Below are 23,571 nucleotides of genomic sequence, written 5' to 3'. Positions count from 1 at the left end.
AATCAAAACAACAAAAAATCTCTTAAGAAATTCGTCAAAAGTGAAACAATAGCTCTTAAATACTCCTAAACATGATTTGTGGCCACTGATCTTTATTCTTACTCAGCATTTATCTATTAATGGGAATATTGATAAATGGCTTTTATATCCTTCATAGGTCAGGTTAGGTATGTCTGCTTTCATTCTCCAACTCTAAAGCAAGCTTCTCCTATTTCTTTTATAACCTGTGAAATTAAAGGGTAGGGCTTGGCCAAAACTAGCAAAAACATCTTGATAATTTGTGACAATGGGCACTCAGTCATTAGTCAATCAGTATTTATTAAAAACTCACTATGGACCAAGCACTATGGCTCTGCTGTAGGGACAAAGAAAGGCAAAAACAAACAAACAAACAAACAAAAACAACAAACAGTCCCTACTTTCCAGGAACTCTCAATCCAAAGGGAGAGGCAACATGCATACAGCCACTGCCCAAGAGGGAACTGACTGTCTGAATGCAGATTTGTAGCATACAATTCTTTAATTCTCTCATGAATTTTCTCTAGTTTAAGCAATATGTTTCATATTTCACAACATGATCCACATGGCATTATGTATTTTGTGATAACATATGTACAAACTATATATAAATATATTAATTGCCATCTTTGGGAGGGGGAGCGATGGGAAGGAGGGAGAGAATGTGGATTGCAAAATATCAGAAAATGATTATGAAAAATCGTATTGACATGTAACAGAAAAAAATTAAAGTTATATACAGGATAAATAGCAAAGGTTTCTTGTAGCAAGCCAGAAGACAGTCAGAGAAGCCAGGAAGTGGAGGTAATGATGGAGAGCATACGTGCATAGCCAGTGAAAGCACTGGAGATGGAGTGTTGTGTGGGAGGGAGAAGATAGAGGATAGTATCACTGGATCAGACTACATGGAAAAGAATAGGTTACAAGAAGATTGGAGAAATAGAGTTTTTTGTATTGGATTTTGGAGGTAATAAGGAGTAAATATAGTTGACTGAATTGGGAGTAGAGGCCATAAGATGTGATTGGAAGCAAGTGAAACCGAACCAGTTCTCCTCCAAGGTTTTTTGCTATAACAGAAAGATGGGAGAAAGGCAAAAAGTATTTTCTTTAATTACCTGGAAAAAAGTTTATTTTTTTAAACCTATCCATTCCCCTTTATAGAATTATTAGCTTTCCAGAGTACCCTTGGGTAGAAAAAACATCCTGAAGGTCTCTTTAAGAATTATGGGGTTAACAAACAAGTCTGAACACTATGGAAGGCCTCATACTGCCTCCGTGTCACCAGGGCTAAGTGCTAGATCCTTAACATTTTTACTTTTTATGTATATAGTTGGCAACATATTGTTATCATTTTTTAGGAAAAAAATCTGATGTAACTTAAAACCCTCATATTACATTTTGCGTTCATTAAACTAGAGGAAGAAAAACAGAAACATATCACAGAGGTATTATACTTTAGTTTACAGTAATTTAATTTTATGACTGGCTACCCTGGAGGTAGTTAAATGCCAGAAAGGCAAATGAAGATTATATTGGGGCAGATATGGTTTCAAAGTCAAACTGTACTCTATTAACATAACCATTTAGTACTGATGTTTAATCTACTGATAGAGGGTCCTATTTAACCTTAATATTCTGTAATTAGTGGAGAATACCCTACTGTGAAAAAGATTTCTTTCTAAGTTTCTCAGACAATTTGGAATGCTTTCAAAATTACTTGAATTTAAATTGCTTTGCAATAGTAGATAGAAGCTTAAATTATTTGTGATTGAGGTTTTCATTTCAGGTCTAAATTACAGTGACCACCAAATTCAAATTCTGAAGTACATGAAAATTGGTTTCATTTACTATCTAAATGCAGTTCCTAGAGATTAGTTCCATAACCAAACTCGCAAGCATTTTTAGACAATCTAACAAGGTTATGTGTATATGCTCAATGAATTGTCCTCTACAATATTATAAATTTCTACACTTAATAAAGTCTGCATTTGATTTTGCTTTCAGTATATTGCTCTAAGTGTTTTGTTCTTTACTTACCAGTCTGGAGTGAATTTCTTTGGCATACAGAGGGAATAAAAATTCAGACTCCCCTTCTAGACGAAGACCATCTTTTGTAACACGCAGGTGTCCCATTCCAGTCTGCAAAAAATGAGATTTTTATTTTTCATCACTATTCATTTCTTGAATTATGAAATTCATCTAGGTTTTATTTTTCCCTTTTTAGAGTCTTTTTAGAGGAGATAAGTAAATAATAGAATGACTCTAGTTTGGCTAATCCAGAGGCATTATGTCTCATTAGTATCTATATCTAATATGCAATGTAGAAAATGCCAAGATTTATCAGATTTTCTGCCTATTACCTATTTCTAATGATTCATATGATAATAGAATGTTTAATCAGAAGAAACATGTAAATATATTTCTAGTGACTGACATTCCAAGTAGGAAATGTGGTGCTACAAATGGTTTTTTTCATTTCATCTTTCAGCTAGAAGTTATAACTATGTAAAAGAAAGGAAAACAGGATATGAAAAAGTAATATTATTTGTATATTGTAAAAGAATGGGATTTGGTTTTCTGGACCATAAATTATGATATGTCAAAAAAGAAGAGTTTGTAGGAGAGGATGGAATGTATCTTATGAAGAGTAGAAAAAATATGTTTGTTGAGCGATGTATCAATTTGGTCAAGAAATATTTAACTTGAAATTTGAGAAAGGGGAGAAAATTTCCTTATTAAACTTTAAAGAAAAGCAAATTGGCATAGTCTATAGAAAAGGCTGGTCTTAGAATCTGGAAGACTGAGATTCAAGTTTTATTCCTTTCACAAACCAATTGTTTTCCTCTAGGCAAGCCACCTAACCTCTCAGTGCCTTAGGCAACTCTACATAAGTAGAAATTACAGCAAAGATAATGTGTGCATGACAGAAGTTGATTCTTCATATGGAGGTCTTATATGAAGGAAATCACAGATATGAAATAAAACAAAAAGTGTGAGACCAAATATTATACTGCAGAGGACAATGGACTTGGTACCAAACAATGTGGAAGGAGAGCCTTGTAATTATTAGAAGAAAATAACTGGGAAGAAAGTTAGATTATTTACTGGTATCACTTCCACATTGTGACTTTTCCCCCATCTTGATTTTGATATATGGTCAGCATAAGAAATTAAATAGGAATATTTTGGGAGTTTTTCAGAAGCCACAGACTATATGTGAAGGTCACCAGATGACACAGAAAAAGTTTAGAAATTCAGAAATACATAAGATATATGTATAGTGTTGCATAACAGCCTATTTTACCTTTTAATCCATAAATACATATGATTTCTTTTTTAAAATAAGTAAAAAGTTAATGTTTGTGTGAAGAATGCAAAAACCAGCAGTAAACAAACAAAGGCATGAAATATTAACCTTAACCAACATATAGTACTTAACATATAAGTACTTAATCCAAATTTTACAATATGACACTATAAATATTCCATAAGAGAAAAAGAACAAATTCAGACTTTTCTGGTATGAAGTATGGTATGAAGGCAAAAAGTATTTTACATGGATTTTCTGATTTGTGGGGGTACCATGCTCCTAAGCCTCACAATTTGGGAAATATACCTATGTGTGTATATATATGTACATACATACACACACACACACACACATATATATATATATATATATACATACACATATATGGATCCCCTCACATATATACTAATATATATTTTGGATAATAAATGAAATAAACTTGAAATATAATCACAAGGATATAAGTATAAGGTACTAAGAAGACCTGGGATGAGACTCATGTCTGGAAAAAGGTAACAGATTGCCATGCCTTGTAAATAAGCAAATCTAAGAGAGAGTTGAAGGAATAGCAAGTATGAATGCTATGTTATAGAGGGTTTGGAGACCAATTAGAAAACTACTGGTAGTATCTATATACACTATGATAAGTCAGTTTAAAATAAAACAGTAGCATAGAATATGATATTAATGCACCTCGGGGTATAAAAGTTCTAAGTCATTTGATTCATCCTAATGTACAGCACTTAATCATACCTCACGTCACCAGAACTTGCAATGATTATGGTGCTACAAACACTACAAGTTTGGATCAGGGAGAGAATATGAGATTCATTAAGACTTGGGAGTTATATAGAATGTTCATAATCTGATTGTCTGAAAGATTCATAAAATAGCTAGTCAACTGCTATAGGACTTTGGAGATTAATTTCTATAGGAAGAGAAAAGTTGCCAGGGATGTGCTATATCTGGTATATACAGAAAGATCATTAATGACAGAATAATTAATCCCATGTGTTGTATATACAACTTTGGTTCATAGTAAAGACTGAATTATTAGAAGATGGAGTTGTATATTGGGACATGAGATTAGAATAAGAAGTGGGCACATAATTTGAACTAGGAGCCAGAGAGATAGAGAGAGCACTTGCTGTCAACTGGGCCACCATTTACATCACAACCAGGGTTGTAAACTAAACAAATTTTCTCCCCTGGTTGAAAGGCAAGAGATTGTGGCTGATGACATTTTCTGGGAAAGAGGATCATGATGTTTCTCTACCATTCTCCTTCTTTCCTCTTCTCTTTTTTGTCCCTCCCTAACAACAATGAAGTCTTGCTCAATTTTTTTTCTGTTTTTAAACGTTATATTTATACCATCTGTTTTAATTAGGATCAATGTTGGCTACATAGATGATTGGTCCTGACTATTCCTGGTTTTATACTTCATTACTCATGAAGAGGAAGCTTACTATTTTCATTTAGCCCTACTCAGATACTTTGTCTTACTAGCAATCTTGATGTTTCCTCTAGATATTTCCTTCATCTCCCTTTTTACAGAGTTTTCTCTGCACATGCATGGGTAGGAAAACAAAGATAGTACAATGTGAATTAACACAATTTTTCTAACAGCTTATTTTTAAAAGCAAAGAATTTGATCAAGGCATGCCAATATTGAGAGATTTATTAAAATAGGAAACCAATATAACTAACTCTCATTTTGCTCTTGAGCCCCCAGTCAGTATGGGAAGAGCTAACTCCTGTCCTGACATTCAAACAGGGACCATCTTCTATGGTGATTTATTTCTCTCTTATCATCTCTCCTTCACAAATAATGAAACACATTCCCAGAATCATAAGAATCAGTCCTTTAATTAGCTGGCATTGATACTAATTTAAGCAGAAGATCTAACTTTAAAGAAAAGGAAAAAAATTTTTAATAACAACTCATCATCCCTGGGAAGGGAAGAGTTAGAGAGAGAACATAAGAAGGGGAGGGTGAAAATCAAAATCAGTCTCTTCCTCCTCAGCGAAGTTGAGTCCCTTAGGGGACTGGGGATGGGGGAGCAGAAGTTTAGGCCCCTGGTTGCAACAGTGGGAATGGCCACAGAAGCAAGTATTCTTTTCATGTCTATGTTTCCTAGTCCTCCTCCCAATTCTATCTCAAGAGCATGTATCCTTTTTGTGATAGCTTTTCCTCAGGTAAGAGGAAACAATGCTTTCTGTTTGAGAGTCTTGCCCATAACCTCATACATCTATGTGCAGGAGACTTCTCTCTGCCTCCCAGAAATTGGTCTCCAAAACATTGGGGCAAATCAAAGAATTTAGCAATCACTCATCATGTTCTTTCTACTGGTTTGTTATAGGGTATTTCCATGTCTTTCATCCTGCTCAAAATGTGTCTTAGTAGAAATTAGTTCATCCTCACACTGGATTTTAACTCTAGTATCACTCTTCCTTCCTTAATTCAATTAAACTCATTCAATTTAGTTCAACAACCATTTAATAAAGATCTATTCTTAGGGAAGGCATCCTTCTGAGGCAACCTGGCAACAGAGTTCTTTTCAGGACATCTCCAAATTAAGCCCCTGGTTGTTCTGGTATGGATTCTAACTCCCTTTCAAAAAATCAATGAGTACTGCCCAGGCTTTAGGATATGCTTTTATTTTCTGTGATGTTTCTCATCCACAGAAACCACGGTACCAACATTTTCTTTTCTGCCCTCAATGGAAGCTGTTCACCAATTGTATAATTTACATGCTAACATCATCTTCATTTCCAAAACTGTTTAAAAAGGTATATTGAATGCTCTTAAAAGCATTTTGGGCTCTTTGGGCCAATTAATAATAATGCCATTATTTATTATATATAATATGTACATATATAATTATCTATTCCTACTGTTTTCAGGAAACTGCAGTAGATGCTGTTGAAGGTAGGGAAAATATAATTTCTGTCTTCAAGTAACTTATAGTTTAGAGAAACACTGAAGATGAACTATATAAGAATTTATGTGTATATCTTACAGAAAAGTATATTTTTGATGAATTTGAAGTTTAATTTTCATGGGTACTTACTTCAGAAAAGCAGATTGTATCCTTCATACCTACTTTCTCTGTGCAGTTCTTGTCAATGTCCTTCTCCAAATTATCCATAGACGATTCAAAGAATGCTCTATTGACTTTCCTCTGATTTTTAAAAAAATTCAGCAGTATCAATATAACATTCCTACTCATGCTGGCTATATAACCAGGACACTTCTTTAGTCATTAATGTCTTTCTTAATGCATATTATCATTTGTGGTAATAGATTTTAACTTGTTCACTCCCACTATGAGTCTATCCATGGGCCTTTTAATCATTTGTAATTTTGATTCTTCTGAGGTTTGATATACCAAAATTCAGACACATATGAACACCTCTAGGAGTCTAATGGTATTTTTACCCCAGCAATCAATTTGGGATCAGTGAAGGCACTGTACAATTTTTCCAATGTCATATAGTTTAATATCTCAGTCCATCTCAGGTTCTGTTCATACTATCTATTTCTTCAAGATATATTTGTTGATAAAATATTTTGACCAACTTCCTGTTCCACTTTATCTTTGGTAAATATATCTTTTTCATTCACTTCATTTTTCAGTTTGGATGTTTAGACACATTTTTCACATCACTATTACATCACTATTATTTTACAAAGTGGCTTTCAAGAGTTAATGAAATTAGCAGTGACATCTGTGAATCTGAACATATGGAGGGAGAGTCGTCATCAATGAAGAATACTTTTGATTGATTTCTGTTCAGGATGTTACCCATGACAGTGATAATCATTTTAACTATTTTGTACCTCTTTTAATGCTTGTTCACAGAGTAGGCATTTAATAATGTTTATCAACTGATCAATTAATTGATTCAGTGTCAGTGGGTTGCTGAACAAAAAGGTCTCATAGTTTCATTATGTTTTAAAGTCTTTTTTAATTTGCTAAGTGTGTAAGCCACCATGCTTGAAAAGAGATTTCAGATTGTTCTTTGTACTACCAAGTCAATGCTTGTTGAAAATCAATAAGTAATATAAAGAATGACATTATATATCCTCTATTACTTTGAGTTAATGATGTAACTACAAAGATATGAGCTGACATAAACTTTCTGTTCCTAGGAAACCAGAGATATCCTAGATATGTGCATATAACATTCTTATATGCATTTTCTCTAGAAGAATAAAAAACCATCTTGGTCAATAGTTACTGATAAATTATCACCTAGTTTTTAATGGAAAAAAGAAGGTCATTGATCACTATATGGCTTACAATTATATTATGGCCACTATAGATTTTGGCCACTATGAATTTAGTCAGATTAAACTGTTCTTTCAAATTACATCTTTAGTGCTAATATCCTTTACTCATATAAAACACAATACTAGGTTCTTAGCATAAGTAATTTTTTAAAAGGTCATTAAAAATCAGGAGAACTCTTCTATGTTATATTATTTGTTGCCAAGTTATCTTCAGGTTCCTTTACCCCTGTTCCTTTTCACTATTTAAGGAAGGCATAAAGTTTGCAATCTTTTATCTTCCTTCATAATATTTTACAAATGACTTTGTACTCTAAACTGATGTTTTTGACTCCTGCCTCTCTATTTGGCAAATACAAGAGTTTTCTGGGTAATAGGGAATTTTGAGGGTGGGTATCGTTGAATTTCCTGTGACAACCATTTTGTATTGGTTAAACTTCTCTCTGAAATTATGTAAGTCAGAACAAATGATTTAAACTTTTCATTTTTTTTTCTAGAACAGATATTTTGCTTAAACAAGTAGAATTGGAGTTGTTATAATTTCATGCAATATCTTCTATAAACTTTTATCCTTTCTTTTAACTTATTTAGTTTTAATTTTCTCTAATTTGTCAATTACCTCATAGAATTCAAATAGATAATCATTAAATAAAGATTAATATTTTTGTAATAGCTATTTCTATCTTTTAAAATAGTCATTTTCTCATGCTTCCAGTGAGGGATTTCTTCCATTAAATATTAGCACCTTCTCTACAACTTGAAATTGCCCTGGGTCCAGAGAAGGTAAGGGACTTTCTTGAGTCTTTACTATTTCTTACCATCTTTTGTATCCTTCTTTTATCTTCTTTCCTGTAACACTGAAGTTCATTTTTCTTATGATTTTTTCTTTACCTTTCCTGCCCCTCCCTCTTAGACCTTTCTCTACTAGTTTCTTGTCCCCATGTCCTCTTTTGTGCTTAATGCATTTATAAACTGAAATCTGTGTATGTGTGTTTGAAATTGTGTTCAATATTCCTGTTCAGATGATAGAAGTTCATTAGATGCCCATTCCCCATATCCTTTTATGAATATCTTATGCACTTCTTTGATACACTAGTGATGTTAGTGATTTCTCTTCTCTTCTTCCTCCTTTCTTCCCCAGAGTGGTTCCCTATTCATCCCATTTTTCCTGATACCATTAAAAAAGAAACAAAAGCACCCACATTATTACCTTTTTTCTATGCCTAACAGATAATAGAGTTCTGAGAAAACACCTGCTTTTATCCCCTTATTAATATGTAAACAATCCATTCTCATATATTCCCTTTCAAATAAAAGCATATGTGTAACTTTAATAAATTTCTCTTGGTGCCCATTTCATTAAACAATAGTTAGTTTGGTCATTTCATCAGGAATGCTATTGAATTAAAGTTTAATTTTTTCCCTCTATAACATTATACTTAGTATTGCTGAATTATTATCCTTATAAAACTTCCTCTTGTATTTTAGAATATCATATTCTGAGTTCTCCTTCCCTTTAAAAGCAGCTGCTAAATTTTATGTTATCTTTATATTTGTTCATTGGTCCTAGGTTATATTTGTTCATTGGGCCTTGAACTTTTTATTTTTAGTTGATTACAGCATTTTTTTAAAGCTAGAAGCTTTGAATTTTGGCTGTGGTGTTCCTGGGGGGGTTTTAATTTATGAAAAGTACTTCAAAGTTGAAATGTCTCATAATGACTAAAGAGAACATGCCTGATTTCAGAAGGTAAGTTTTTCCTTCATCTCTTCATTTTTACAAATTCCACTGCCAAAAGAACAATGCCTTAATCTTTCCCCTCTTCCTAGAAGAGATCTTGTTCATGCTTTTATTGCAAAATAAGTATGTGAGTGTATATATATATATATATATATATATATATAACATAATAAATATGCATATCCACAAATATAAATATGTGGTTCAGTTATTTCAGTTTCATTTGAATCTTCATCATTCTATTCTGACATTTTCTTTATGAGGATGTTGGTGTGGTTTGCCAGTTCTTTCTCCAGATTATTTTACTGATGAAGAAATGACATAAACAGGGTTAAGTAACTTTTTCAGTCACAGAGCTAGTAAGTAACTGAGGCTGGATTTGAACTCAGGAAGATGAGTCTTCTTGACTCTAGGATCCTATCTACTGTGTCATCTAGCTGTCTTCATTTAAATATATTTATATATCTATATATATAGATACATAAATGCATATGCTAATTTATATGCTCCAAATATATATATAATATATATATATTATACATAATATATATATATATATATATATATATATATATGATGTTATTGGTCCAGGAATTCCTCCTAATGATGCAGATTGCAAACACAATGGTTTAGAGAAAAATTCAGAAAGAACGACAGAATACATTATTGAAGAGATTTTTGCTTCAATTCAGAAAACATTTTTCCAGTAGCTCTTTTGGATGCTTCTCAGTCATTTATAAATTTAAAATTATATCATTTAGCTAATGAAAGGGATGGCTGTTTTTAAAATTATACTTTTATAATATGTTTTCTATGAACTGCACATACATTATTTTTCTGGAAAAGGGACATTTGGATTAGTTATCTGAAGTTTAACAACATTTTTCTTAATTAACATATAGTTCATAATGTATCTGGAAATTTATTCCAGGTACCCATCTAATAATATTGTTAGAATGCATTATTTTAAAATGTTTTCATCTTTGCCTAAATAATAGTTCCTCTCTCTCTCTAATTCAGAGACGTACCAATAGAACTGCTTGAAAAGAATGATTCTGATACCTTTCCAGAGAACACTATAATTATGATATTGTGTTATAAGTTCTCTTATGATGTACCCAAATTTGTTAGTATTATTTCATTGATTAATAAAGTATGGTTGCTCTGCACCTGGGCTTCTGAAAAAAAAAAAGGTTTCACAGATGAATTCTATATATTAATATTTCTCCAGCAACAAATAACCAGGTATAACTATTCTATCACTAAGAATTACAAATTCATTTTAAGTTCAATGTTCATATCATACCTATAGCTTTTTATTTGCTGAAAATGAGGTTCAACTTACAATTATTTTACTTCATAACTGCTCTAAATTAATTGCCACATATAATTGCTCTCTTCCACTGAAATTTTATTCCAATTTATTATTGTGTATGACAATGATCCTTGAATACAACTTGTAGTATATGAAAGAAGTAGGGTACAAGCTCTGACAAGTTTTTTTCCAAATGAGAAAATGTTCAAAGTATTGATACAACTATAAATTTTGTCTTTTGTATGAAAAGATCACTAAATATAGAGAGACTTACTGCTAGAGGGCTGTCTACCAGGTATTGAATTTTAGGACAAATCATAAAATGTTCCTTTGTACTATGTGTCCCCATTCTACTTCTATGGTGATGATGGAATAGGGAGCTGTGGTTAGTACACCAAATGTGAACTATTTGTCCAATGATCAATAAGATAATGTGCTAATAGAGGAATTGAAACTTGTCCATACTGACATTCTTGCTATTAATGTAACAAAATGTCATAAAAAAGATGGTTATCAGATTCTTCTCAAAGAAAAAGAGAAAAATTCTGGAGTTGGGTTTATTGTGCACTTCAAATCACCAGAAACAGTTCAGAAGGGGCAATACACTCCTTGCCCTTCACTCTTCTTTACCACCAATCCTTAGCAATGTTAGACCCTTTGAGGTTCGACCCAACAAATAGAAAGCCCTTGTTGCTTTCATTTTCTGACGTCCAAGACTTTTCTGAATGAGCTTAGTGACTAGTTCATAGTCTTTCTCTCTGTTGAAACCGCCAGAATTTAAAATTCTCTCCATATTGATGTTTCTGCAAACACGCTGTATTTTCCATTCATCAGCTTCCTCAACTTGTTTCCATAAAATGTTTTATTAGAAACTTAATATCAAACACAATGGCCAACTAAATTTGTTTAGCAATTGCATTCAAATTATTTAAATTAAATAAAGTATTTCTCAGTTTTTTTCACTGTAAAGTCCGAGCAAGATTTTTTGCCCGTCTTCATTCAATTCTCTGTTTACATAAAATGACGTAAACATTCATTATATGATGACAACTATGTACAAGGTTTATTTTCCTTATAATTCACTATCACTAAAACAATTCAGTTTCCATGATTTTGAATTCTGAAATTCCTTTTCTAATGGATTGGGAATAAGAATCTGCTGTTAAATATTTAACAACCAACTTTCCATGAAAAAAAAGTACTTAATGAAATTTTAAGTTTGATGTGCATTATTACATTTTCTTTATCAATTTCTTAAGTCTAGATGAGAGTCAAACACAAATAGAAACAGGGGACATTAAACTGTACATAAAGATCTCTATGGATTGCATATTGACAGTTCTAAAATATATTATTTTATTCTATTTATTTTGTTGAATATTTCCCAATTATATTTTAATCTGATATGAACCACCGCTAAGAGTGTTGTGGGACTCATGCACCCTGCTTGTTTGGTACTTCTGGTCTAGACAATCATGGAAATAATAAACAGCTCTGAATTATATCAATTGCCAATTTCTGAGGTGTGAATCAGCTCTTGGGGGAACTGCTTCCAACTTCTGGCTCTTTCTCTGACTCTTTCTCTCTGTCTTTGACTGTCTATCTGTCTCTTTCTGTCTGTTTTTTTCTGTTTGTCTCTTTGTCTCTATGTCTGTGTGTGTGTGTGTGTGAGTGAGTGAGAGAGAGAGAGACATACAAAGAGACAGATAGACAGTGTGCGTGTATGTGTGTGTGTGTGTGTGTGTGTGAGAGAGAGAGAGAGAGAGAGAGAGAGAGAGAGAGAGAGAGAGAGAGAGAGAGAGAGAGAGAGAGAGAGATTATCTCCATGGAAGAATGAGCTGCTTCTGAAAAGGCACAGTGATATGTAACAGAAGTGCTTTGTAGAGATTTGAAGCATGAATTATTATCCCCAAACTGCTTCTGGTTTTCTAACCATGTAATGACAAGGAATCTTTCTTGAGAGGCTGCATAGCCAGAACCTGGGATGAATCCAAAAGGTACTGGTTATCTAGAACCAGTTCTCTTGGTCTGATTCCTTCCTGCTTGGGTATGTTCTAGTGAGAGGAGAGAGAAAATGCTGGAGGGAAGAGCTCTCAAGTCCTTCCCATTCAAGGTTCACATGTGGCCTGTGAATATAGGCCTTGGGTCTTAGCCTTGGTGTTTGTTCTTTCCTGTTGGAGATAAAGGAGATTGGAGATGGCTATGACTCTTTGAATTTCTGAAGAATGAGCCGCTTGGAGTTTTGAGAGTAGAGCTCATGATGGATTTGCCAGTTTAGCATAACAGAATGGTTATTACTTAATAAACACTGGTGGATTGACTAACACTAGAATAGGAGACCTTGAGCTAATAGCATTAGAAGTTATCCTAATTTCTCAGTGGTGCCTTTAACACCTTGAGAAGAAGAAATAGGTGACTTAATTTTGGGGAGATACTGAGTACCGAGTAATTGCTACACTTTCCTTGATCATTGACCTCCTGTCCTTTCATCTTTCCCTCTGTCTCATTCTTCCTAAAATGTTTTTCATCACCTTAATTTTAGTACGCCTGTCCTATTTTAGTCCTACCATCCTATTTTCCCATATCATCCTGATTTCAGTCACCTTTCATAATTTTGACTATAACTGTTTCAAAGGGCTCTAACTTCTGATCTAAGATATGATGTTATCTTGCTTTTCTTCTATTAAAACTCTGCTAATCTTTAACTCAGTCACCCCTATTATCTATCCTCATAGTCCCTTCTATAAAGTTGCTGATGATTCTTGGGGAAAATAATAAAACTTTCAACCAGTTCACTACAAATTCATGTTTGTTAATCTTAACTTAGCCTTTACTACTACATGGCAATTCTTTTCTTAATTTTTGATTGATTTTCCATAAAATTTCCCACAGTAAAAGTTCTAAGCCATTTCAACTCAGTCTTTGCTGTTTCATGGAAATTCCTTTGATCCTTTTCTTATTAACTCTCTATTAATTCATCCATAGTGACTCTCTCCAAACTTTCTTTTTTCCTCTAAAGGCCTTCCCAACCTAATAGTTTAAACTGAACTAAGGTTCCTGGAATACCCTGTATAATTTATTGAGTTGCAGAAGAGAAATAGAGTTAAGTTTAGAATTTGTATAGAAAGGAGAAAGTTTTGAGAGGGCCACTATGGATTGTGTTAGAGATAATCAATTAGAAAAAAATAAAAGAATTATCATTAAATATTAAAACTGAACTAAGACTTTTAGACACCTTGCATTGTCTCCTGCTTTACTGAGAAAAATCATGGTTATTTGCCATGAATCTCTCCTACTCTGCACCTCAGAATTCTTCTTTTTCTTTATCAACTTCTGGTATCTGTAGTGCCTAAGGAAGTAATTCTTCTTCTGAAGGCTAATTTTCCAGTTTTGCCCTTGATTCAGTCTCTTCCTATATAACCCATTATCTCCTATGATATTATTTTGATGATTCCCTCTTTCTCTTACTTTCAATTTCTCTCTTTCTAACTGTTCCTTCCTGATTGCCTATGAGCATGACAAGGTCTTCCCTATTCATTAAATAATTAAATAAAAAACTTTTCTTTACTCTGTCACCCTCTCAAACTAGAGTTGCATAGCTCTCTTCCCTTTCATTTTTTCAGGATCTCAGCTACTCTCCCTGTCACTACTTCCTAACCACCCACTCACTTTTCAACCTCTTTCAATATGCTTTCAACAACCCCACTTCTGAAATTGTGCTCTCTAAGGGTCAGCAATTATTGCTTAAATGCTAAATCCATTGTCCTTTTTTTTATAGCATTGACCTCTTGGGAGCTTTTGCTACCACTGATTAATGTTCTTCCAAGATATTTAGTCTTTTGGCTTCATTCTACATTATTGCTCTTCTGTCGAACTGAACTTTTGATTGTTCCCAAGGCTCAACATTCCATTTCTGCCTCTGTACATTTTTGTAAGAGTTGTCTCCCTTTCCACTCCTTGTCTATAATATACACTTTCTTTGTTTCAAACCTTTGGATCCTTATCTTCCTTCAAAGCTCAGCTCAGGGGCCATCATCTCCACTGTGAAAGCTTGCTTTCATTTCCCTAATTTTCAAAAACTTCTTTAGATTATATCATTCCTTACAGTACAATAGTATTCCATTACAATCATATACTATAACTTAACTTTTCTCCAATTGATGGGCATCTCTTCACTTTCCAATTATTTGCTTCCATAAAAGTGCTACTTTAAATATTTTTGAACATATAGGTCCCCCCTCCTTTTTTTAAAATCTTTGGAATATAAACCTAGTAATAGTATGGTTAAGTCAAAGGGTATATATTGTTTTGTGTCTCTTGGGCATAGGTACTAAATTATTGTCCAGAAGGGTTGAATTGGTTCACAACTCCCCCAACGGTGCATTAGTACCCCAATTTTCCCACATTCCCTCCAAGTTTTCTCAGGTTTTTTTCCAGTCATAATATCCAATGTGATAGATATGGGTTAGCACCACAGAGTTGTTTCAATTTGCATTTGTCTAATTAATAATGATATAGAATATTTTCATAGGACTATACAGAACTTACTTTGAGAATTGCCTGTTCTTATCTTTTAACCACTCGTTAATTGGGAAATGACTTCTATTTTTATATATTTGACTATTTCTCTATGTATTTGAGAAATGAGGCATTTAATATAGAAATTTGTTATAAAAACACTTTTGCTCCATTATGATTTCTGTGTATTACTTTCCATCCTATTTCCCCTTGTTTTGTTTCTGAACACCATCTCTCCCAATTGACTCTCTTTTCTATCAGTACCATACCCCTTTTACTACTTTCCTGTAGGGTAAGACAAATTTCTATACCCAATTGATTGTGTATGTTCTTCCCTCATTGAGCCAATTCTGATGAGAGTAAGCTTCAAGGACTCCTTTATCCATCTCCACCATGTTTTCCTCCATTGTAAAAGCTTTTTCATGCCCCCTATTATGTGAGCTAATTCACCTCATTCTATTCCCCCTTCTCCCAAAGCATTACTCTTTCTCATGTATTATTTTTAGATTTTATCCCATCATATTCAGCTCACATCTTTTCCCTCTGTTTATGTACATTCCATGTAAATGCTCTGAAAATGACAAAGTTTTTACAAGTTTAAAGAATCTTTCCATGTAGGTGTATACACAGTTAAACTTCTTGAAGGTCTTTTGATTTCTCTTTCTTGTTTACCTTTTTATGCCTCTCTTGAATTTGGTAGTTGAGAGTCAAATTTTCCATTCAGCTCTGATTTTTTCATAACAAATGTTTAAAAGTCCTCTATTACACTGAATGTCCATTTTCTTTCCTCCAGAAGGATTATGCTCAGCTTTGCCAAATAAGTGAGTCTTGAAGTCCTAGTTCCTTTGCATTCTGAAATATCATATTCCAGACTCTCTGATCCTTTAATATTGAAGCTGCTAATTTGTATTCTATCCTGACAGTACATTCATGATACTTGAATTATTTCTTTTTGGGCACATTCAATATTTTCTCTTTGACCAAGGAGTTCTGGAATTTGGTTATAATGTTCTAGGGAGTTATCTTTTTGGTATTCCTTTCAGGAGGTGATTGTTGGATTCTTTAAATTTCTATTTTACCATCTTATTCAAGACTATTAGGAAAGTTTTCCTTGATAATTTCTTGAAAGGGAATATCTAAGCTCTTTTTTTGATCATGGCCTTCAGGTAGTTCAATAATTCTTACATAATCTCTCAAGCTTATTTTTCAGGAAAGTTGTTTTTTTCAATGAGATATTTGACATTTTCAGATATTATTCCATCCATCTGACTTTGATTGTTTTTTGATGTCTCATGAAGTCAGTAGCTTCTACTTGCCTAGTTCTAATTTTTAAAGCATGATTTTCTTGAATGAGCTTTTGTACTTTCTTTTCCATTTGGCTAATTCTACTTTTTAAAGAGTTTTTTTCCCACTCAATGAATTTTTGTACATTTTTTTCTATATGGCCAATTCTACCTTTTATGAATTTTATTCTCTTTGGAGGGTTCTTACCTTCAGTGGATTTTTGTGCCTCTTTTACCAACTGTGCTATTCTGTTTTGTAAATATTAATTTCTTCAGTACTTTTTTGGTGCCTGCTTTACTAAACAGTTGACTTTTTTCATGATTTTCCTATATCATTCATTTTGTTTCCCAATTTTTCTTCTACCTATTTTATTTTATTTTTAAAATCTTTTTTGAGCTTCTCTATTAATTCTTTTTGGAAGTAAGAGCAAATCCTATATTTCTTGGAGGCATTCAATGTAGCAGTATTGACTTTGCTGTCTTCTTCTGAATTTATGTTTTGGTCTTCCCTGTCACCAGAAAAACTTTCTATATTGAATTTCTTTTTTTGTGGTTTTCTCAATTTTTAGGTTTTTTTCTTTTCATTTAAATTAAAGAACTGTTAAAGTTGGGCTCTGTAACTGAGGTGAAGGGAGCATTATTCTAAACTTCAGTTTCTTTGTGCAGCTATCTTTAGAGCTAGCACTGAGGATTCATCTGCTTTCAGTTCTTCCAAGGTAGTATGACTTAAGGAGAAATGTGCTTAATAATTTCCTGGTCTGTGCTCTTGCCTGTGAGTAGTCACTTCAAACTGTGATCAGGGTCATGTGCTCCCCTTTGGTCATGAGCACTCTTAGATGCTAGTGATTCTCCTCACAGAGACCCTGACCCAGGACTTGATCTACATATAGGCAATGTGGCAAGAGTCTTGTGACTGAAGCCAGCAAAGGAACCCCTGTAATCTACTTCAGAGCATTTATCTGACCCTTTGTACCATTTATGAATGAAATCTCCAGAGGCCTTTGCAGCTGATTCAGCCACTCCCCAAGGCCATGATGGGGCCTCCCTTGGTATGCTGCTTTGTGTTCCACTTCCACCTAAGTGCAATAAATATTTTGTGCAGACTTTATAAGCTGTTTTGGGCTGAAAAAATATTTCACTTCATCTCTTTATGAGTTATGTTGTTCCAGCATTTGTTTTGGGAAGCTAATTTGATAGAGATCAGATGTATCTGTAATCTTCTCTGCCATGTTGGCTCAGCTCTGGAAAGAGGGATTTAAAGAAAGCCTTTGCCTTAATGATGGGAAAATTCAAGTGACTGGATGGCTGAAGCTTATTTTTTCATTATTATTACTGAAATGACCCCAAATTAATAAATTATTATGAAAATACCGCCTTAGTGTCCTTCATTTTTCATTTTCTAGAAGAGGGGTAACCAGAGCTAGGTGTTTCTTACTCAAGAGGCTTTTTCTGATGGCTTAGTTCACACATCAGATCAGGCATTGCTTGCATGATTAGCTTCTGGCTATCAGGAAAGAATGCTATAAACAAGTCATAATGCTCCCACCAGGAGGCCAGCTAAAGTGTTGGAGGCATTTTTAACATTTCCAAAAACTTTAACCTTGCATTAATTTTAAAATAAGAAATGTTTAAATCTGCAGTTAATCAAAACGGAACTGCCCTTTCCTTTTGCTCCATTTTGAGATGTTTATTGCTAAGGCACATTACAACTGGTTACACACAGTTTATTTTATACCAATGTTTCTTCTGTGTCACAAATGTCACATTTGATATAACTGATCATAAAATTTTCTCACATTGCTATAATATTTTAGATAATTTGCCTGAGCTAGTATAAGAAAAGAAGAAAAAAGAGGAACAAAAATTGTAAATTAAATAAATATCATTTTGAACTTTATTACTGATAAAGGAAAATGTCTACCTTAAGATATAATTCTAGTTTCAAGGTAATTGATCAGGGAAGTGACATAGTGAAGTTTGTATTAAAAAAAGCAAAACAAACTTACTTTTTGTCTTAGAATCATTTGATTCTAAAGCAGATGAGCAGTAAGGGTTATATAATGAGGGTTAAGTGATTCACTGAGATTCACACAAATAGGAAGTGTCTACATGCAGGTTATTTGAATATAGGACCTCCCAATGCCATGCCTAACTCTCTATCCACTAAGCCACCTACCTGCTCCCAAAAGCTTGGTTTTAAGAATATAATTTTGTTAGTTGTGTGGAGAATTGATTGGAAAGGAGAGGGTCCTCTACATAGTCCAATCCTGTTCTCTGCTGTCCAAAGTGGGCTCCCCATTGGATTAAGTATCTTCTCTAGGTAAAAAGCTCTCTTTCAAAGCTTCCTGGACAATGACACCCATTTCCTTTGTCCTGTCAGTTCCCAAGGGTCTCCTTCACAGTCAGCTCCTGATTTATAATCTCTCTTCCTCTCAAACTGCTGAAATGCCTATCAGGTTTAGCAACACAGCCCCCAGGGACCTGGCTAATGTGTTTGCTCAACCAATTGTTATGTCTTGACTTGATCAAAGGTATTCATACCACATAAAAGAATCATAAAGGGCTACAATTTTTATCACATTAAAATCTCTTCTTGTGTGACCACAGTTTGTGACTATAAGAACTGAGTTGGGTGGAGGGGTTGGTGATGGCAAAGTTAGATTCCTCTTCTCATATATATATATGTGTGTGTGTGTGTGTGTAGAATGTGGTTTCTTACTATGAAGTCTGTAACCTTGCTTTTTTAATATTTTGATGAGTGCATTTCAATATAACTGACTTTCTTGGTAATTCCAAGTGTTTTATTTTTGTATTAAAATGGATTATTCTGGGAAAGATTCGATAATCTTTACCAGCATATCAAATGGGTCCATGAAACAAGAAAGGTTAAGAAATTCTGGAATAAAGCATTGAGTAGTAGAATTGGTCTTAAACTTGATTGTGTTAGTAAATATTTAACCATAGGCTTTCCAAATTAAAAAACAAAACAAAACAAAACAACTCTACCACTTTTATGTTTAATCTGTATCATTATGATTTTTTTTATCACTCTCTTACACTAGTCAAACAAGAAAACTATAAATTAACATTTCTAGGTTTTTTAAACAGAATTTGCCTAATAACAAGGTGGTTTATTTGTTTTGGGGGAAAAAAAGAGAAAGTTTAAAAGATACACAAGGCTCCCAAGGAAAATTGTACTTAATGTTCTTTTTATATCTTAACACTGATAGAAAAATTACATGCTACCCCAGTATTGTGTAGAACATGAGCAGAATGTACACAATACTAACAAAAACCCAATAGAAGATGCATTTTGCTAATTTCCAATGTGTAAAAACATTGAAAATTTAACAATTGGTTCTCAAAGGTTCAAGCTATTTCCAACAAACCCATGCTGTAGACTCAGAAAGTCTGCATTTGACACATGGCTCTAACACATAGCTATGGATAAGTTACTAATGATTTCTGAGTTTCAAAGGGGAAAGACTATTTTTAATAATGATCTCATAGTGTTTTTTAGAAGAAGTACTTTGAAAACCTTAAAGCAATATACAAATAAGAGCTATCATTATTTTCCATATAAAGAAACAGATACTGAGAGGTTAAATGATTTGCTCAGTCACAGTGTTTATGACAAAATTGGGACTAAAAATGAGGTCACCAAAAATGAAGTTTTATGCTTTCAAAATAACTTGTCTATATAGGGCAACTGGATGGAAAAGAAAGTTTTCTATAGTGCTGATGGTCCATTTATTTTTTTGTTTGGTTTGGTTGTCTCATGTAGATCTAGTCTAAGATCTGGTAATAACTAGAAAAACAAAGCTATATTAAAATGGTGGGATATCTTCCTGTACTCCATCCTCCACTTGTTCTTGAAATCTGGGCAATAATCAAGATTGTAGCCATAAGAATTATTTTTTTCTCTATAATTCTTTAAAATATTTAAATATAGTTCTAGTAATTATCTTGTGAATATTATGAAAATTAAGTTATAGATGTGGATAGTATAGGTAAAATTTTATAAATAAGATTTCATAGGGAATGATATTTTATTTCACTTATGAAATAAATATTTTGAAAAAAGAAAAGAAACAAAATGTTGCTCCTATCCCATGACTTCTAAAATAGGAATACTCCAATGAGTGAATATAAATAAAAACTATTTAGAATATTTAGAAATGTTAAATTGCTGAAAAGTCTGTAGGCAATTAAAGTCCTTACCTATACAATGAAAAAGATTGGATTAGATCACTAGTGTCAAACTCAAAAAGAAACCTATCCCTGGGGGCCTCATATGCATGAGAATGACAAAGTAACACCATGTTTTGTTGTATTGTATTATTTTCTAATTGAATTTCAATTTCGCTGGGTCATATTCAGTTTGATTCCTTTGACTAGATTGCTAATCTCCTTTTTCAGCTTTAAATTCTTGAAGCTTCATTAGGCTCAACATATTTATACTGCTTAATAACCATGAGAGCAGATATGGGACTCAGTGGATAGCACAAACAAGAGGCCTGGAGTCATGAAGATCTTGGTTCAAATCTGGCTATCTCTGAGACCCTGAGCAAATCACTTAACCCTGTTTATTTCAATTTCCTCATCGATAAAATGAGCTGGGGACGGAAATGGCAAACCAGTATTTTTGTCAAGAAAATTCCAAATGGGGATTTCTGAGGGTGGAGCCAAGATGATGGAGTAATTCACAGAAGCTCTATGCCACCATTAGAATCCTCTCTGATCAAGATTAAAATATTGCCATGAAATGAATACAGGAGTGAAAGAACCAAACATGGAGACAGAGGGGAAACAACTATTGAGAAAAGAAAACCCCATAAAATAGGCAAAGAACTTCTGGGTACTGGGGTGAGAGTAGAGTAGAGCCAACAGAAGCTGTAGCAAGGAGGGAAGAGCAAGCCAAGAGCAAACTACTCCTCCCATCCCCCCATCCCACATTTGCTGTTTGAGATTCAGAACATAAGGCCAAGCCAACATCCAGATCTTGAAATCCTATCTGGGCAAAAAGGGGTACAAGGCAACCCATACCCCTTGAAAATTCAAACCTATAGAAAAGTCCAGAGCCCCAACCCAGAGAATTCTAATCTGAACTTGGGATAAGGACATAGTTCACACTTTGGGGTGGCTGATAGTACTAATATTGATCATTTTGCCTAAACAGTATTTCAAATGGGGTCAGAAAGATTCAGAAAATTGAAATGACAGGAGAAAAAAAACTATGATTCATATGCTTTTTTAAAAAAAGTACATTACAATAGAATTTGTTTTAAAAAACTCAACACATGGATTTAGATATATGCCACTGGCAACTGAAAAAAAAAGGTAAAAAAAATACCTATGTGCTAAATCTATATTATTTTTCCAAGTGGTATAAAGTCTCATACCATTTAATAAATGAGCATACCAATTATGCTCATTTTCACTCTGATAAGCACCAGTAGGAGTCATTATTACATTGTTTTGGGCCAAACATTAGCTCCTGCATCAGTCTTGGTCTACAGTTCTCACTTGAAACAAGTTGTGTCCACTTCAGAGCTTTGTTTATCTTTGTTTCCTTAAGAGTAATTAGTTGTTAATAATTGTGCGAAAGTATAAAAGCAGTGATGCTTGTAGCTCTGTTAAATCTAGACAAAGATGCCCAAGTGCCTGAGTATATTCATAAGAAATATTGATTAAATAATGGGGATTACTATTATGAGCAATTTTCAATTTACACAAAGGGTCTTAGAACATACTGGCCAGGTAAAACAAGCTCCTTCTATAGTCAAGCTTTGTAGACAATTTCCCTTTTGATAGCGTAATTATTAAATATTTGAAAATTTGTCAGTTCTCTTTTTATGATTATACTAATCAAATTAAATGCTACTCACTGTATTTAACATGTATTTTTAACATGTTTTATTTAACATGTATTAATTATTTTTTTATTTAACATGTATTATTTAACATATAAATTTAAAATGTATTTAACATTTAATATTTAACATCTAACTACCACACCAAACCACAAATGATGTTCATACATTAAATATGTCTCTAGCATATACTCGTTTTTCCTCAGTTGCATTTATGGTCTCTCAGTTTTCCATCTATTAAATTCTATCTGTGTAAATGTCTATTTATACACAAACTTTAAATTTAATGCTGTGTAATTTTAATGACTAGGCTTGTTGCTGAAGAAAAGATAAGAAAGTGTACCTTATTCTTTCTCTGCTGAGGTGGAAGACTCTGGATGTAAAACAGTGTATATATTTTCTAATTCACTTGATGTGTTAGTATTTAGTTATAATTAATTAAGGGCCACAAAGTGGTAGAGTTAGTAGGGTGTTAGGCCTAGATTCAGAAAGATTCTTTTCCCTGAGTTCAAACCTGGCCTCAGTCACTCACTAGCTGTGTGACCCTGGAGAAATCACTTAACTCTGTTTGCCTCAGTTTCCTCATCTGTAAAATGAACAGTAGAAGGAAATGGCAAACCACTCCAGGATCTCTGCCAAGAAAACCCTAAATGGGGTCATGGAGAGTCAGACAGGAATGAAAACAACTCAACAACAATTAAAAATTCTGAAGTTTTTATATTTTCTTTTTCTATCTTTATTTTAGTTATAATGGGTAGCTTGGGCAGGAATGGTGATAAATACCTATAGTTCCAGTTACGTCTGATGGATTGCTTGAGTTTGGGAGTTCTGGGCTGTAGCAGGACTAAAACTTATCAGGTTTCCAAACTAAGTCCATCATTAACATAATGCTTCTCTAGTTGTGGGGGTATGGGTGGAGGTGGGGACTAGTCTACCTGTTGTGGTCATTGTCATTCAGCTATTTTCCATCATGTCCAACTCTTTGTGACTCCTTTTGGAATTTTATTGACAAAGATACCAGAGTGGTTTGCCTTTTACTTTTCAAGCTCATTTAACAGATAAGGAAATTGAGGCAGAGTTAATTTGTCCAGGATCACACAGCTACTAAATATGTTAGACTAGATTTGAACTCAGGACTTCACGTTCCCAGGTCTGGCATTCTATACTCAAAGCCACCTAGCTGTCTACTAGGCTGCCTAAGGAAAGGTAAACAGAGTATGTCAAA

At 33.5% G+C, this 23,571-nt stretch overlaps 1 protein-coding gene across 6 annotated transcripts in view; it reads right to left on the bottom strand.

The window, feature by feature from the left end:
• Nucleotides 1-23,571, bottom strand: part of SGCG (sarcoglycan gamma) — a 341,738-nt gene that overhangs the window by 134,628 nt on the left and 183,539 nt on the right. For 5 of the 6 annotated variants that reach the window (XM_056794687.1, XM_056794689.1, XM_007495215.3 and 2 more), the window contains one exon: nucleotides 2,056-2,157. In XM_056794687.1, the coding sequence (XP_056650665.1) occupies nucleotides 2,056-2,157 (102 nt within the window). Of the gene's footprint in view, nucleotides 1-2,055; nucleotides 2,158-6,399; nucleotides 6,494-23,571 lie in introns of those variants that run through there. The other variant, XM_056794690.1, reaches the window with a different exon arrangement.

Source organism: Monodelphis domestica, chromosome 4 (assembly GCF_027887165.1).
Source record: "Monodelphis domestica isolate mMonDom1 chromosome 4, mMonDom1.pri, whole genome shotgun sequence".
NCBI classification, from domain to species: Eukaryota; Metazoa; Chordata; class Mammalia; order Didelphimorphia; family Didelphidae; genus Monodelphis; species Monodelphis domestica.
Note: the sequence above shows the minus strand (reverse complement) of the source record. Positions and strands in the feature narration are given on the sequence as shown.